Source organism: Amblyraja radiata, chromosome 1 (genome assembly GCF_010909765.2).
Source record: "Amblyraja radiata isolate CabotCenter1 chromosome 1, sAmbRad1.1.pri, whole genome shotgun sequence".
NCBI lineage: Eukaryota > Metazoa > Chordata > Chondrichthyes > Rajiformes > Rajidae > Amblyraja > Amblyraja radiata.
The window spans coordinates 158487486-158505855 of NC_045956.1; the positions used below are offsets into that span (position 1 = coordinate 158487486).

Sequence of the window (18370 nt, forward strand, 5' to 3'; positions counted from 1 at the left end):
AAATTTTCAGCTTCATTGCAATTTAATTTGACATGGGTTTGACTATTATATTCTTTGCATATATTAAACACACATAAATACTGGACTTGCATTATTCCAACAGAGAAAAAGGCAAAAGCCTTGTACAAAAACAGCACTTTAGTGAATAGGAAAAATATTTTTTACATCAAATTGCAATTGAAAATTCCTACAATTAATATCTTGGGAACATGGGTTTGACTTCTGCTGTATTTCGGACTCGTTATCCTGCTTGATTCAGTCAAATGCCTTTCCTTGGGAGACTAAAGAGTGGTTGGGAAGGAGTGGAAAGTAGAAAGGGGCCTCTGCAAAAGTCAAGTATCTATTGGAGATCATTTGCTCTGCAAATGATAGTTTGTAAACTACAATACGTTTTTGAATAATATTCAATTTCAATTGTATTATACATTCCTTTTGAGCAGGATAATCCTGTTGGAACTACTTCTTAAAACCCATGATTCTATTTCTCATAATCTCTTTCTATGGGAAATATGATGCATGCACTTCGCCAGCCTGTCTGCACCAATAACAATCTGACAAGAAATTGCATTGATGTTATGCTATTCCTTGAATGACATTAGCAAAGTGAAATTGTAATTTTGTCAACTCACAAATGACACTAACATTTAATTTAACAAAATGCTTATGCCAACACCTTTAAAATCAACGATGACTCAAAGTTGTATTATTCAAAATAAGTTAAACATACAAAAAAATATAATTCCTAACTCTTCACACATACCTTCCAAAAATTTAGTTTGCTGGTTTTACTGAAACTATTTTAAACTACAGATTTTAAATATTTGTCACTTATACACAACACCTGAAGGTTTTGAATACGAGGTGGAGAATCATGATGTCGCCAATGCTTTCCTGTAGCCTTAAGGATGTTCAACCTCAACACAGTTTCATTTTCGCAAAGATAATGTGCAAATGAAACCATGGCCGATTTTTATTTCCCAAATAGTTAAAGGCACACTTCAGCTCATAATCTAGACAGAACTAGTTCTGAAGGGGCTCTTCTTTCAGATTTGTTATACCAACATTGTTTTTAAATTGACAATTGAATTTGCCTATAGAAAGATGCACTTCAGAATTAATGGTTGTCAGACATCCTGATGTGCAGAATATTTTACATACTGAATTTATGTTCAAGATCTGCATCATTCCAATGAATCACAGTTAATTAATATTGGGGAAAAGAAATCAGCTGGAAAGAAAATTTGAGGGCACTTTGTCAACAGGTCCAAAAGTTAATTAATAGGCAGACATGCCTGTTCTTGAGCAAGGTTTAAAGAAGCATCAGGTTACAAACTAGGTAGCCTTGTTGCAGACTCTGGCCAGTCATAAATATCTGGAACAAAGGACTCGTAATTAGTCTTCCACATCTTCGACATCAAAAATTCCCTTTTGTCCTTTGGCTCTGGGTACTCCAACGCAAGACCATTTGCATAAAGGAATTCTGCGATCTGTAATAAACCAAAACCAAATTAATGCTTACATGCACTGGTAGGGTAAATGAATAAATGGCAGTGTAAACTCGACAGGCCAAACAGCCTATGCTGCTACTGTGACTAAGGAACATAAATAATTTTCCAGGACCTCCAATGAAAGGACACTATTTTAGATGAAAGAATGTTGCAAAATATAGCATCAACTAACACTCTGGGTGATGCCTAATGTTGCTCTCTTCCCCACCCCAGGCAAAAAAAATGGCAACACAAGGCTTCACCAAAAGATCATAATTTGGTAAATGCTTTACCTCAAGTGGTAGTGGCGGGAAATTGGGTCCTTAAGACTACATCTATGCTGGCTCCATTAGTAGGCATTTCATATTTGTTATTTGCTATTATCATGCAAGCATAAAATTGACATGCTTTTTGCCATATTTTAAAATTAGTTTGAAACAGAAGATCCTTAAAACAGCCAGCAATGGATATGCTTGGTAAATTTGGAATGATTCAATTGATCATTTAGCTTATTTCTTCAGAGAAGAAAAAAAATATTTTCCCCCAAAATCATTCAAATTTTCATTGTTTAGGAAACTTTTGTAGACATCCCAAGCTGATGAAAGTTCCATTGTTTACACACTAGTAGCAGCTCTGATTGGACCATAAGATGCGGAGATGGCTAGAATGTAGGCACTGAAGGCAGAATAGCTGTAGAGTAAATTATTAAGTACACATGGGTGTTGTTATTAAATTTGAATCGCCATGTCTATTGGACCAGTAATCTGGAAACCTGAATTATAATTTAAAAAATGAGAATTCAAATCCAATTTAATTATTGAAGAAATTGAACTCAGAATTGAGAAATAACTGGAAAGGTGAATATCAAGACATTGGTTGAAGCAGGTGCAGTAACATTGAAAAGACATTTGGGTAGGTACACAGATAGAAAAAGTTTAGAGGAATATGAGTTTGGAGCAAGGGTACCATTTCCATGCTGCAGGTTTCCATGACCCATGAAGCATGTCACAAAACCCAAATGGTTCACATATGCTACATGGGCAGAAAACATTTATTTAAAAAACTTGGTTCTAGCCTGTAAGTAACACCAATTCTACAATGGGCAACATGGATTGGCAGCATTTTGGGTCAGGACACTTATTCAGACTAATTATAGTAGGGGAGAAAGCTGGGAGAGGTAGGTGGAACGGCACAAATCCTGCAAGTAATAGGTCGATACAATTGAAGGGGGGGGGGGGGGGGGTTGATTGATAGATGGTTAAGGTTCACATTTGATGCCTCTTCTATCCTCATCTCACACTTTGTCTTTTCATCGTGGCCTTTGTCAAACCATCTGCCAATTAAATCTTACCCCTTAACCTGTATCCACCTATCACTCGCCAGGCTTTGTACTGCCCCCCACCTCACCAATCCAATGCATCTTATTGATCTACTTAGCTGACCTTCTTCCATGCCCCATTTAAAGTTCTTATGAAGTATCAACTTAAAACTTTCCATACAAAGAGATGGCAGAGTGATGCAGCAGACAGTTGCTGCCTGACAGCGCCCGGGTTTGATCCTGACTACAAGTATAGTCCCATATTCTAAAAACGTGCAGATTTTCAGGTTAACGGGCTTCTATAAATTGTCCATAGTGTGTAGGATAGTGTGGGGCGATTGCTGGTCACGCAGACTCGGTGGGCCAAAGGGCCTGTTTCCACACTGTATCTCTAAACTAAACCAAGATTAAACATTTACAACCTCTTCTCTGGGAATGAGACTGCTATTATAACAACTATTTCCCTACTTAAAATGACAGATCTGCTCTGCCAATGTATCCATTTTAACCCAGCAGTTTTTAAGATTTCATTTACAGCTATTCAGTCTTCATCCTGCACATCTTGCTAATTAGACAACTTTTGGTGAAAAACGTGGCACTTTGAGCTTGGGATGTCTAGAAAGGTCTCCCAAATTTTGGAAATTGGTTGCTGTTTTGAGGAGCAAATGGATTAAGAAATAGCTTCATTTTTAATTCTGTTAGATAACTCTTAGAAACTCAAAACTTTCTAAACACAATAAATACCAGTCACAATGATGCAACCTGAACTTGCAATTCCACCCTGGCACAATTCTGCTGGATTGGGATGAGTTCCTTCCACAAACCACTCCCCCCCCCCCTCAAGCTCAGCCTAAAATTGAATTGAAATTTTTAAATCGAGGTCTGACCAAAATTCCAGACAACTGAAGAACAATTCTCCAGATGATCAAGAGCAAACATTTTTTCCTTACTTGCAGACATGCACTGTTTATATGCTATAATGACTGAATCCTTGATTGCTCCACATCAACATGTCTCTCTATGTCTCTCTCTCTCTAATTCAATATGACGGTCTCTCCATTTTATTCCAATGCGTACTTAAAACTCTTTAAATGATTGGAATTTTCTCAATATAATCTACAGGTTATCAGGATGCTCACCTTAACTGCAGTATTAATAGACACTTCCCGGATATTAGATATGTTCGGATAAAGGAGTCCTTCAGCCAATTCTTCATTAGTCACCTGGTCAGCAAGTGCCTGCAGAATATTTATATATAGAATCAGATGAAAAATACTAAGCACAAAACCTGGCCCCTCGCTCTTCTCCCCTCTTCCATCAGGCAATAGGTATAAAGTGTGAAAACACACATCTCCAAATTCAGGGAGTTTCTTGCCAGCTGTTATCCAGCAACTGAATCATCCTACCACAACCAGAGAGCAGTGCTGAACTTCTATCTAACTCATTGATGATCCTCGGACTATCCTTGATCGGACTTTGTTAGCTTTACCTTGCACTAAATGTAATTCCCTTATCATGAATCTATACACTGTAAATGGCTCGATTGTAATCATGTATTGTCTTTCTGTTGACTGGATAGTATGCAACAAAAACTTTTCACTGTACCTCGGTACACTTGATAATAAACTAAACTGAACCGGTGTTTAGAAACACCCTACCAGCCTCAGACAGTGTTCGATGTTGGCATGTGCACCAGATATGTTGGTTTCCCAGCATCAATGAACTTGAAGAATGATAGCTGGAGAATGGTCACCAGCTGGAGCTCCACCCCTAGCTGGCATGCCTTTAATTTTCACCATATTACATTTCTTCAGGTAATCTGGAATCGTATTTTGCTGCAGAAAACATCACCCCTCAAGTCAAAACAATTATACTGCAGATTGCATTTTTGTTTCTATCACAAACCTTTGCAGCTTCCAAGAAAACTTGATCACTTATTTTACGAACTCCGAAAAGGATCACAGCCAGTGCCACACCTACAACAAAACATAATTTTAGTTAAAGTTATGAGATTTACGAGTTGTCAAATACAGGCGAGGTGCCGCAAGACTGGAGGGTAGCAAATGTTGTGCCTCTATTCAAGAAGGGCTGTAGGGAAAAAGCTGGGAACTACAGGCCAGTGAGCTTAACATTTGTGGTCAGAAAGTTACTAGAGTGTTATGAGAGATCGTTGATAAGGGTGCAGAGAAGATTTACAAGAATGCTGCCAAGACTGCCAAGGTTGAGCAGGCTAGGATTCTATTAGAGTCATAGAGTGATACGGTGTGGAATCAGGCCCTTCAGCCCAACTCACCCACACAATGTCCCAACTACACTAATCCCACTTGCCTCCACTCTGTCTATATCTCTCCAAACGTGTCCTATCCATGAACCTGCTAACTGTTTCTTAAACGACGAGATAGTCCCAGCCTCAACTACCTCCTCTGGCAGCTTGTTCCATACACCCACCACCCTTTGTGTGAAAAAGAAATCCCTCGGATTCCTATTAAATCTTTTTCCCTTCACCATGAACCTATGTCCTCTGGTCCTCAATTCCCCTACTCTGGGCAAAAGACTCTGTGCATCTACCCGATCTATTCCTCTCATGATTTTGTATACCTCTATAAGGCCTCCCCTCATTCTTCTGCGCTCCATGGAATAGAGACCCAGCCTACTCAACCTTTCCCTATAGCTCACACCCTCTGGCCCTGGCAACATCATCGTAAATCTTTTCTGAACCCTTTCAAGCTTGACAATATCTTTCCTATAACATGGTGCCCAGAACTGAACACAATATTCTAAATGCTGTCTCACCAACATCTTATGCAACTACAACGTGACCGTCCATACTCAATACACTGACTGATGAAGGCCAAAGTGCCTAGAGACTTTTTGACCACCTTATCTACCTGCAACTCGACCTTCATGGAACCATGCACCTGTACTCCTAGATCCTTCTGCTCTACAACACTACCCAGAGGCCTACCATTTACTGTGTAGGTCCTGCCCTTGTTTGACGTCCCAAAATGCAACACCTCACACTTCTCTGTATTAAATTCCATCAACCATTCCTCCGCCCACGTGGCCAATCGATCCAGATCCGTCTGCAATCGTTCACAACCATTTTCACTATCTGCAAAATCACTAACTTTTGTATCATCAGCAAACTTGCTAATCTTGCCCTGTATGTTCTTATCCAAATCATTGATGTAGATGACAAACTGTAACGGGCCCAGTACCGAACCCTGAGGCACACCACTAGTCATAGGCATCCAGTCTAAGGGGCAAGCTTCTGTGATTACCCTCTTCTTCCTTCCTTGGAGCCAATTTGCTATCCATTCAGCTATCTCTCCTTGGATCCATGCGATCCAACCTTCCAGAGCAGCCAACCATTCGGAACTTTGTCGAACGCCATGTACACAACATCTACAGCTCTGCCCTCATCAACCTTTTTGGTCATGTCTTCAAAAAAAATCAATTAGATTTGTGACTACCCTAATCAGCCCTTGCCCATCCAAATGCCTGTATATCCTATTCCTCAGAATACTCTTCAGTAACTTACCAACTACAGATGTTCAGCTCACCGGCCTATAGTTCCCGGCATTTTCCCTGCAGCCCTTCTTGAAAAGAGGTACAACATTTGCCACCCTCCAGTCTTCCGGCACCTCTCCTGTATTTCAGGACAACTCTTAAATTTCAAACAGGGCTTCCGCAATTTCCTGATAAATATCCCACAATGTCCTCGGATATATTCCTTGGAGTGCAGAAGGTTGAGGGGTGATCATGAGAGGAATAGATCAGGGAGATGCACAGAAGCTCTTGCCCAATGTAGATTCGAGAACCAGAGGTCATAGGTTTAAAGTGAGGAGGGAAAGATTTAATAGGAATCTGAGGGGTGACCTTTTCACACAATGGGTTGTGAGTGTAGGTAGGTGCTATCGCAATGTTCAAGAATCATTTAGACAGATGCAGGGATAGTACAGTTGTAGAGCTATATAGGCCATATGCAGGCAGGACTAGTGTAGATGGGGGATATTGTCAGTGTAGGCAAGTTGGGCTGAAAGGCCTGTTTCCTCACTGTATGACTATGTCTAACTTTTAATATTTAAGATTTAATATTCCATATTAAAAACCTACATTTTGATTTGATAAATAAATAGTTGTACAAATAATTAGTTTCGGACATATAATTTGAAAAATAATTATCAATAATCCCTTGAAAATACATATTAATTAATAATGGGTTTTAAAAAAACCCCCAAAAAAACAGGATCACATTATTCCCAATTTTTAATCTAACTCAAAATCAAATCAATGTAAACGAATTCCATAATTCCATTTGGGCCCCAAGTCCTGACACGTCTATTAGAAGCAGAACAAATATCTTATAATCAAATAAACCAAATTTAGCAGTGATAAAATAGGCTAAGAAAAGATAAAGATATTTGAGATGAATTATGAAAACTAAGGAGGTTTGATCTAAAACATCTTTTAAGTAGTATTGTTTGTCTGTTTGTTTATTGTACTCTTTATTGTTATTTTTCTTATTTTATTGATTGATTGTGTTGTGATGTGTTTAACTTGTTTATTTAACATCAACCTGCTAAAGGGACTAAAGATGGAAATTAGCTACTGGCTATAATCTTGCGAATTTTACATGTAAATGTTTATTAATATGCACTGTCCCCGTTTAAATACATTTAAATTAAAAACAATTTAAAAATAGTATACAAACGTAGAAATGTGAGGTAATCTGCAAAGAAAAGTCCAGTTAACATTGGCAGCATGTTTATCATCCAACAACAGATGAGATTGGTTAACAAACAATTTGCAAAGGGAACTGCAGTATTTTTTTCCCTGCACTTAAAATCTCTCTAAAGTCCTTCATTAAAGTCACTAAGGTGAACAAAATGAGCTTAAGAAACAATGTTGAAAATGCATAATGGGGAAAAGTATAGAAATAGGAGCACGCCATTCAGCCCATACTTGCTTCCCAGTTTGATGTCTAGGGAAGTGGACAATTTGGAAAAAAATGTAAAGGACAGATTGAAAATCAAAAGTAGCAGTTTAACAAAATAGTAATATTTGAGTGAACATTACAAACAATAAAGCAGCAAATTTGAAAAGATAACAGTACCAGGGATAGGAGGATGCTAATAAATTCAAGAAGATAGTCAAAAATGTCACTTACCAGGGAAGATGTAAGCATTATTTCCCTGGCCTGACTTCAGCACACGTCCATCTGGTAGAGTCACGGGGTCAAATGGGCTGCCACAGGCAAAAAGGCACCTCCCCTGTGTAAAATACAGTCATTCAAACACTGCAAAAAGATAATTTAATCCGCTGCCAATTCTGTTGCTTATACATGCATTCAGAATGTATTCAGACCCCTTCACTTTTTCCACATTTAGTTACGTTACAGCCTTATTTTAAAATGGTTTACATTCATTTTTATTCTCATCAATCTACACACAATACCCTAGAATGAAGAAGCGAAAACAGGTGTTTACGAAATTTTTGCAAAGTAATTAAAAAGAAACTGAAATATCACATTACATAAGTATTCAGACCATTTGCTATGACACTCAAAATTGAGCGTAGGTTCATCCCATTTCCATTGGTTATTCTTGAGATGTTTCTACAACCTGATTGGAGTCCACCTTCAATTAAATTGACTGGACATGATTTGGAAAGGCACACACCTGTCTATATAATGTCCCACATTTGATAGTGCATGTCAGAGCAAAAACCAAGCCATAAAGACGAAGAAATTGTCCGTAGACCTCCGAGACAGGATTGTGTCAAGATACAGATCTGGGGAAGGGTAAAAACAATTTCTGCAGCATTGCAGGTCCCGAAGAGCACAGTGGCCTCCGTCATTCCTAAATGGAAGTACTTTGGAATCACCAGGACACTTCATAGAGCTGGCCGTCCGGCCAAACTGAGCAATCGGGGGAGACGGGCCTTGGTCAGGGAGATGGCCACTCTGACAGAGCTCCAGCGTTCCTCTGTGGAGATGGGAAAACCTTCCGGAAGGACAACTATATCTGCGGTACTCCAACAATCCGGCCTTTGTGGTAGAGTGGTCGGATGGAAGCCACTCCTCAGTAAAAGGCACATGACAGCCCGCTTAGAGTTTGCCAAAAGGGTTGTTTTCTCCGGTGCTCTGGTCTGATGAAACCAAGATTGAACTCTTTGGCCTGAATGCCAAGCGTCATGTCTGGAGGAAACCGAGCACCGCTCATCACCTGGCAAATACCATACCTACGGTGAAGCATGGTGGTGGCTGCATTACGCTGTGGGGATGTTTTTCAGTGGCAGGAACTGGGAGACTAGTCAGGATCGGGGGAAAGATGAACAGAGCAAAGTACAGAGAGATCCTTGATGAAAAACTGCTCCAGAGCGTTCTGGACCTCAGACGGAGCGGAGGTTCACCTTCCAACAGGACAACGACCCTAATCACACAGCCAAGACAACACAGGAGTGGCTTCGTGACAAGTCTGTGAATGTCCTCGAGTGGCCCAGCCAGAGCCCGGACTTCAACCTGATCGAACATCTCTGGAGGGACCTGAAAATATCTGTGCATCGACGCTCCCCATCCAACCTGACAGAGCTTGAGTGGATCTGCAGAGAAGACTGGGAGAAATTACCCAAATACAGGTGTGCCAAGCTTGCAACGTCATACCCAAGAAGACTTGAGGCTGTAATCACTGCCAAAGGTGCCTCAACAAAGAACTGAGTAAAGGGTTTGATACTTAAGTAAATGTGATATTTCAGTTATTTCTTTTTAATTACTATGCAAACATTTCTAAACACCTGTTTTCGCTTTTTAATTATGGGGTACTGTGTGTCGATTGATGACTTAAAAAAATGAATTTAATCCATTTTAGAATAAGGCTGTAACGTAACAAAATGTGGAAAATGTGAAGGGGTCTGAAAACTTTCTGAATGCACTGTACTCTGCTCTCTGTACAGCTGTATGTATGCTAGATTTAAAATAAATTGCAGCCAAGAATATGCGGAGATTTTTTTTTTGTTAATCAGCAAGCCATCCAAATGCAACCCCCTCCCCCCATACATTCCCTTATGAAAGGAGGTAGATCAGAGAGAAATATATAGCGACACTATATATAGAGCTCCATCCCACAGCGCCAGGGAACAAGTTCAATCATGAATTCACATGTAGCTTACAAGGAGTTTCCACATTCTTCCCAACCCTGTGGGCTTACAATGATCTCCATTTTCCTCATACATCAGAAAGGCATTATTTAGACTTAAAATTATCACTTGATGTAAGGAAATTATCATAGTAGTGTTGCTTGTATCTAAAGTATTACAAATAATTGAAAGAGGAAGACATGATGTAGTCAGTAAATAGCAGTCAGTAAATGTGTATGGGATGCAGGGATTCATAAGAAGAGGCAGAAAGTACAAAAGTAGGAATGGTTTGTTTAACCAGAGCTTCACACTGTTGACCTTGCATCTTAGCTGGAAAACTGTATTCATACTGATAGAAAACTAACATTATATTCTTGTAGAAAAAAACTGCAGATGCTGGTTTACAAAATCAGACAAAGTGCTGGTTCAACTCAGTGGGTCAGGCAGCATCCACGGAGGACATGGATAAGTGACATTTTGGGTCGAGAGAGAGTGCTAGGTTTGCTTTACTGGGATATGCACAGATTTGAGGGACTAAGTGTCTTCCTTCTGTGCTGTAACAATCTTATGATTTTAAGATTACTGTCAAGATGGTACTTGAGCAGTGGTGGAGGACACTGACAGCATCGCCAGGCTGACCCCTACCTCTTTGGTCTGAAGAAGGGTCTCGACCCGAAACATCACCTTTTCTTTATCTCCAGAGATGCTGCCTGACCCGCTGAGTTACTCCAGCATTTTGTGTCCGCTTCCATCACCCTCGTAGTTCTGCAGCCAGGACAATAGTCCTTTAAGGCCAAGATAAGACTCAATATTTTTATGAATTTGATACGTGGAGCTGGAAACATGGCATCTCAATTCAGTTTAGTTTATTGTCACGTGTACTGAGGTACTATAAAAAGCTTTTGTTGCGTGCTAACCAGAGTGAACTCTTAAAAGTATGTGCACAGCAATCTGTGTGAATTTGTGGAATGGTCTGGAACAGGAGATAAAACTTAGCACAAACATAATTCAGTTAAAAAAGATGTACAAAAACACTTTTTTTAAAAAAAGGATATTGGGATGAGGATAGGTGATTGTGAGTGGGATATTTGTTATACTGATTGTATTGGGAAGGGTAATTATAGGGTGATGGGCTGTATATATGACTAAGATACTGTATAGTATATGAGGGTTTTTTCTTTTCTTTTTTATTTTTCTCCCTCTTTTTTGTATGGCTTTGTAAATATTTGATTAGTGTATAAACATAAATAATTTGGTGTACATATAGCTGCTGGTGTACATATGGAGTACATATAGCTGCTAAATTTGTATAAGATAATTATAAGCAGTTGAATAAGGGGTGGGAATTAATAAACCTTGGCTTCTTCCTGCTCCTTTTCAGACACATACGATTTCATTTATTTATAGATATTGTTTATGACACTTTATAAATATTCTTGTTTTGTTTTTTGTATGCTGTTTCACACTTGCTTTTTATTCTTTTATTCTGTTCGAAATAAAGAATTAAAATAAATAAAAAATAAAAATAAATACATGTTACAATCGAGCCATTTACAATGTACAGATACACGATAATGGAATAATGCTAAGTGCAAGGTAAAGCCAGTAAAGTCCGATCAAAGTAAATGTATTATCTTTAAACTAGTCACTGTACTATTTTACTTATATATGATTATGCTTATGAATAGAATGTATGATTTTAGTGAATTGTATGCAAAAAAGAATTTCACTGTTTTTAGGTATGTGACAGTAAAGCACTATTGAACTATTGACTGATCATGGCATCTGGATTGAAAGTCCAGTAACATATCTCTACATGAATCATTTCAGAACAGCTATCTTGCTGTTCTAACTTGCCATTTTATGGCATCTCACCATCAAATTGGACAATACGCACAAATCCTGAGAATGGCACACAAAGCTAAACGTTGGATTGCATGATGAAGGAATGTAAAATAGTACACATATTTTCACCAAAAATGTAAAATTGTCGAAAACTTGCAAATCTCTGTTCCCCGATATACAAGTAAATTGTGATACACGGCGTGAAAAGAAAGTTGCAAAGGCTCACAATACCTCTGTTAAAGTGTATGCCTCTTCTGCAGTGCATTCAGCTTGAGTTGTTGGATTACTTAATGCAAAAATTATTGGGCGTTCATTGTTTCTGCCCATGGCACTAATTACTTCTTTGGTGAACAGTCTGCCAGCACCTGCCACACCTGTCAAAAAAACAAACTAAAGTAATCTGAAACTTAAGAGAAAATAAAGCAAGTCAACACTTCACATACAATCCTCAAGATTTTTTACAATGCTGGCAGTACTGTTGCAGAATTTTAGTTGATACCATATAGAGCAAGCAAGGCAAAAGAATAAACAATAAATAATATCATACTGAAATGAGGAGGAACAGTAAGAACTTGAAATAGCTATGGATCCCTGAAGCAGGACAAATAGGTGGGACACATGATACCTTTTAGGCCAAGGCCTCGAATAGAACAATGATGCCAGAATTACACAGTATACTTGTTAGGAAACAACTGGAGCAAAGTATTCATTTTTTTTAGAAACGAGGAACTGCAGATGCTGGTTTACAAAAAAAAGTGCTTAAGTCAGCAGGTCAGGCAGCATCCATGGCGAGCATGAATAGATGGCATTTTGGGTCAGTACCTTTCTTCAGATATTTTGGTCACAAGTTACAAGAAGGCACAATTGCCACATTTTGTTTAGTTTAGTTTACAGATACAGCGTGGAAACAAGCCCTTCGGGCCACTGAGTCCACACAGACCAGCGATCCCAGCACATTAACACTATCCTACACACACATGATGGACAATTTACATTTATACCAAGCCAATTAACCCTCAAACGCCTCAAACATCTTTGGAGTGCGGGAGGAAACTGAAGATTTCAGAGAAAACTCACGCAGGTCACGGGGAGAACTAACAAACTACGTAGACAGTACCCGTAGTCAGGAGCGAACCTGCGTCTCTGGGGCTGTAAGGCAACAACTCTACTGCTGCACCACCGTGCCGCCCTGTGCTGGTGACGTTTTGTTTTTGAAGACCGAGTTCACATTATTTTCTTAAAAACAGAGGTGGTTAAAGAAAGAATTAATGAAATACTTGAATTAAGAAATACGTAAAATTGAGAAGTATAGATAACGCTTCCTTTAGATGTCAGATTGAAGACTATTGTGAGAAAGAGAAGAGTTATGACATTTTCTCTTCCACCCAGAGGTGGTAGAGCACTGCGACCCAATGCTCGAGAATACCCAAGTACCTGCTGTTTTGCGATTTACAAAGGACCAAAGGCTGAGAAATGGGATTCATCTGACTTGCATATTGGGATTGGGATATCTGATTTGCAGATTGAGATGAAAGACTGTGCATAATATTTAACAAAAACTCATTCCAGTTTTCCATTTTATTTGCAGTAAAAGTGAACCCAACCTTCCTGGAAAGGTGTCAGCCTCGATAACAATCAACACGGGAGCACCTCAAGGCTGCGTCCTCAGCCTCCTGCTGTACTCACTCTATACTCATTACTGCGTAGCCGGTCATAGTGCGAACACCATAATCATATTCGCTGACGACACCACTGTTGTGGGACGTATCACTGATGGGGACGAGTCAGAATATAGAAGAGAGATCGACCGACTGACCAAATGGTTCCAGCACAATAACCTGGCCCTCAACACCCGCAAAAGCAAGGAACTGATTATGGACATTGGAAGGGTAAGATAGGGACCCACAGTCCCGTTTATATCAACGGGTCAATGGTGGAAAGGGTCAAGAGCTTCAAATTCCTGGGCGTGCACATCTCCGAAGATCTCTCCTGGTCCGAGAATACTGATGCAATTATAAAGAAAGCACATCAGCGCCTCTACTTCCTGAGAAGTTTACGGAGAGTCAGTATGTCAAGGAGGACTCTCTCTAACTTCTACAGATGCACAGTAGAGAGCATGCTGACCGGTTGCATCGTGGCTTGGTTCGGCAACTTGAGTGCCCAGGAGCGGAAAAGACTACAAAAAGTAGTAAACACTGCCCAGTCCATCATCAGCTCTGAGGTCCCTACCATCGAGGGGATCTATCGCAGTCGCTGCCTCAAAAAGGCTGGCAGCATCATCAAGGACCCACACCATCCTGGTCACACACTCATCTCCCCGCTACTTTCAGGTAGAAGGTACAGGAGCCTGAAATCTGCAACGTCCAGGTTCAGGAATAGTTACTTCCCCACAGCATCAGGCTATTAAACAAAACTCATACAAAACTCTGAACATTAATAGCCCATTATCTGTTTATTTGCACTTTATCTGTTTATTTATTCATGTGTGTATATATTTATATAATGGTACTAGACTAAGTGGGACCCGTTGGGTCCCATGTTCACACAGGAGGGCTGGTCCCCCGACGCAATATTCCACCTCTCCACCAATTCCAATATTGGTGGCCAGTGGGGGGGCTTTCTGGAGTGCTGGTATGGGTTCTTGGGGTGGCAGCTCAGTCCCTCAAGCCTGATCTGCTGGCAGCTCACTCACAGCTGGTGGGCTGGCAGTTGACTCATGACTATTCCTTGAAATTTCATTTCAAGCAGGGTGCAAGTCCACCAAATTCAAATCCATGTTCCTACCATTTCAAGCAGGGTGCAAGTCCACCAAATTCAAATCCATGTTCCTACCATTCCAAGCAGGGTTCAAGGCCACCAAATTCAAGTGCAGTTTCTTACCACTATGAGCAGGGTGCAAGGCCACCGAATTCAAGTGCAGTTTCCAACCACTTCAAACAGGGTGCAAGGCCACCGAATTCAAGTGCAGTTTCATATCACTTCAAGCTGGATCCAAGGCCACCAAATACAAGTGCAGTTTCATACCACTTTCAGCAGGGTGCAAGGCCATCAAATTCAGTGCAGTTTTATTCCACTTCAAGCAGGGTCCAAGGCCACCAAATTCAAATGCAGCTTCATACCATTTCATGCAGGGTGACACCACCATAAAACCACACAAAACACCAAACTCACAGTTCAGTAGACATTCAGTGTGTTCAGTTGATTCACAGCTCAGACAGAGTCATGACCTCTCCCTCCCCCATCATGCAGAGACTGAGCCACACCCACAATTCCGGGTTTTATAACACCCTCCCCCTCCCACCGGAAAAGGTGTAGCTTTCAGGGCTCGATTGACAGGAGAGATCCTCAATATTTTTTAAACACTAGTAACGCTTTTATTTTTCATTGATGGGAAGAATTCTCTGCACCTGCTCAGCGGAGCAGGGACCGAGTAAGATGGCCAAAAACCACAGCCGTAAGTGTAGCGTTTTATCTAAAATCAATATACAGTGCAAACAGGAAGTGCATTTGCAGTAGTGCCTTTTAACTTCAAGCCAAAGCACCCAAGCCGCCATTTGCAGTAAGTAGTGCTTTTCAACCTCAAGCCAAAGCACCCAAGCCACCATTTGCAGTAAGTAGTTCCTTTCAACTTTAAACCAAAGCTCCCAAGCCACCATTTGCAGTAAATAGTGCATTTCAACTTCAAGCCAAAGCACCCAAGCCACCATTTGCAGTAAGTAGTGCCTTTCAACCTCATGCCACCATTTGCAGTAAGTAGAGAGACGTGACCCATGGCTTCATCCATCTTGCAGTGACTGTGAAGCACACCACTTCCTGGTTTTATAGTCCCTCCCCCTCCCTCCAGCAGGGGCAGCAGAGAGAATGGTGATTTTTTTTAAACTTCAAGCCAAAGCTCCCAAGCCACCATTTGCAGTAAGTAGTGCATTTTGAACTTTAAACCAAAGCTCCCAAGTCACCATTTGCAGTAAGTAGTGCCTTTCAACTTCAAGCCAAAGCACCCAAGCCACCATTTGTAGTAAGAAGTGCCTTTCCAACTTCAAGCCAAAGCACCCAAGCCAACATTTGCAGTAAGTAGTGCCTTTCAACTTCAAGCAAAGCACCCAAGCCACCATTTGCAGTAAGTAGTGCCTTTCAACTTCAAGCAAAGCACCCAAGCCACCATTTGCAGTAAGTAGTGACTTTCAACTTCAAGCCAAAGCACCCAAGCCACCATTTGCAGTAAGTAGTGTCTTTCAACTTCAAGCCAAAGCACCCAAGCCACCATTTGCAGTAAGTAGTGCCTTTCAACTTCATGCCACCATTTGCAGTAAGTAGTGTCTTTCAACCTCAAGCCAAAGCACCCAAGCCACCATTTGCAGTAATGCCTTTGAACTTCAAGCCAAAGCACCCAAGCCACCATTTGCAGCAAGTAGTGCCTTTCAACTTCAGGCCAAAGCACCCAAGCCACCATGTGCAGTAAGTAGTGCCTTTCAACTTCAAGCAAAACACCCAAGTCACCATTTGTAGTAAGTAGTGCCTTTCAACTTCAAGCCAAAGCTCCCAAGCCACCATTTGTGGTAAGTAGTGCCTTTCAACTTCAAGCCAAAACACCCAAGCCACCATTTGCAGTAAGTAGTGCCTTTCAACTTCAAGCCAAAGCATCCAAACAACAATTTGCAGGCAGCGCCTTTTTACTTCAAACAAACCATATTTTCATTTTCAAACCACATTAAGGGTACTCACAGTTGTGTAGACATTTGTTCAGTGTTATTCAGAGCTCAGAGAGACGTGACCCGTGGCTTCATCCATCTTGCAGAGAGTGAGTGAGGCACACCACTTCCTGGTTTTATAGTCCCTCCACCTCCCTCCAGCAGGGGCAGCAGAGAGAATGGTGATTTTTTAAAAAACATTAATATCTCTCTGATTTGTCATCGATGGGAAAAATCCTCCGCACCTGTAAGGCGGAGGGGGGCTCTGGGCGAGGTGGCCAAAAATGACGGCCGTAGGTGGCGGCGTTCGGTCGGAAATCGCAGCACAGTAGGCCAAAAGCAGTCAAGATCAGAGATTTAGTAATATATAGATATGGACACACTGATCTGTTCTGTATTCATGCCTACCATATTCTGTTGTGCTGAAGCAAAGCAAGAATTTCATTGTCCTATCTGGGACACATGACAATAGACTCTCTTGAATCTCGAATCTGATTGTAAAGCTATTTTAAAGTCATCAATCTGAAACATTTACTAGATATAAACTGCTCATTGAGAAGCTTTCAAAATTGCCCACAGCAAAAATGAAAATTTAAATACATGTATTTAAATAAGTCTTCCAACTGGATGAAGGACCATTGACCAAAAACAACTCTTTTGATACAAACTGCCTGACCCGCCCAACATTTCCTTTCTATTTTTCATTTTAAATTTCCAGAAAATCTTTGCTTTTCAATAATTGTGCACAATTTGAGTAGTGACGAGTACATAATGTGCGTGCCAGAGATAAATAAGGAAAGGAACAGCAGTATATGAAAGCCCATACGCCATACGAGTCATCTGAAAACAAATACAATGGAGATTGTTGACATCGTCAGAGGAGAGATAACATTATCAGGGACATGTGAAAATGCTGCCATAGCGACAGATAATGGTGGTAAGCAGATTATTGACAAAAGGAGCCCTGTGCAGCTTCTTGGGTAACAGAGATGGATAGGAGACTTGAGACAAATAAAAAGAGTTTTCCAGCTGCTCAAGCAAAATATATAAGCTACTGGATCTAAGATGCTGAAATGAATAATTGAGTAGAAACCTGAACGAGGGAGGTGACATCATTAAGTGTGGTGGGGGGAAAAAAACTGGCAATGAATAAAATGCACCATAATCACGTTGTGGAGAATCTCATTTGTGACTATGATTAGGCTGTTTCAGTATTGACAAGGGAAAACTTAATAAGAGATATTCAAATGGAAATTTCAAAAACATTTTGTGGATTTGAAAGGCAACAATACTTGAGATATTTGATGAAGCTGTAATTTACATGAATGGAATACCTTGTATTAACCTTTATAAAAAAGAGGTGCAATGTTAACGTTGCCCAACAGCACAGTAAACCTGCTTCAACACTACCAAACATTTCCCTTCTGATAATCAAAAAAAAATCTCCTAGTACACGCATTCATACTTATTTGCTTGACATCTTCTCACCTCAAACACCCTTCATATTAGTTCCAAAATTTTGCAAGCGTGCGCATTTTAGATTTCACATTTCTGCCGCAACTTATACCACCTACCAATAATAGTAGTCGGCTGTAATAAATTGACTGCATCCAGAAATGTCTTGGTTGATTTAGGTGCTGGGTGGGCATATGCTTCCTGGTTATCTTCTATTGGCTCTGAACGACCCTGTTGTCAGAAGCAACATAATTAGACTTTAACTGCAACAGACAAACTTAGTTAATTTCAGCTGAGATACCCACCAAATAAAGTGAGACTACTTATTAAAAAAATAATTAAATCCATTCTTAGGGCATAGGTTTAAGATGCAAGGGGAACATTTAAAGGTGGTGTGCAGGGCCCATCCCCCCCCCCCCCCCCCACAGAAATGCCAGATG

At 40.4% G+C, this 18370-nt stretch overlaps 1 protein-coding gene across 1 annotated transcript in view; it reads right to left on the reverse strand.

Annotated features, from left to right (window-relative positions):
- me2 (malic enzyme 2) overlaps positions 1 to 18370 on the reverse strand; it is a 69482-nt gene continuing 51112 nt past the window's right edge. Inside the window, exons 11-16 of the mRNA XM_033033515.1 lie at positions 18050 to 18161; positions 12019 to 12161; positions 7976 to 8078; positions 4711 to 4781; positions 3945 to 4043; positions 1 to 1487 (exon numbers count right to left, since the gene is read on the reverse strand). Coding sequence (XP_032889406.1) covers positions 1326 to 1487; positions 3945 to 4043; positions 4711 to 4781; positions 7976 to 8078; positions 12019 to 12161; positions 18050 to 18161 — 690 coding nt within the window. The 3' untranslated portion in view covers positions 1 to 1325. The remainder of the gene's footprint in view (positions 1488 to 3944; positions 4044 to 4710; positions 4782 to 7975; positions 8079 to 12018; positions 12162 to 18049; positions 18162 to 18370) is intronic.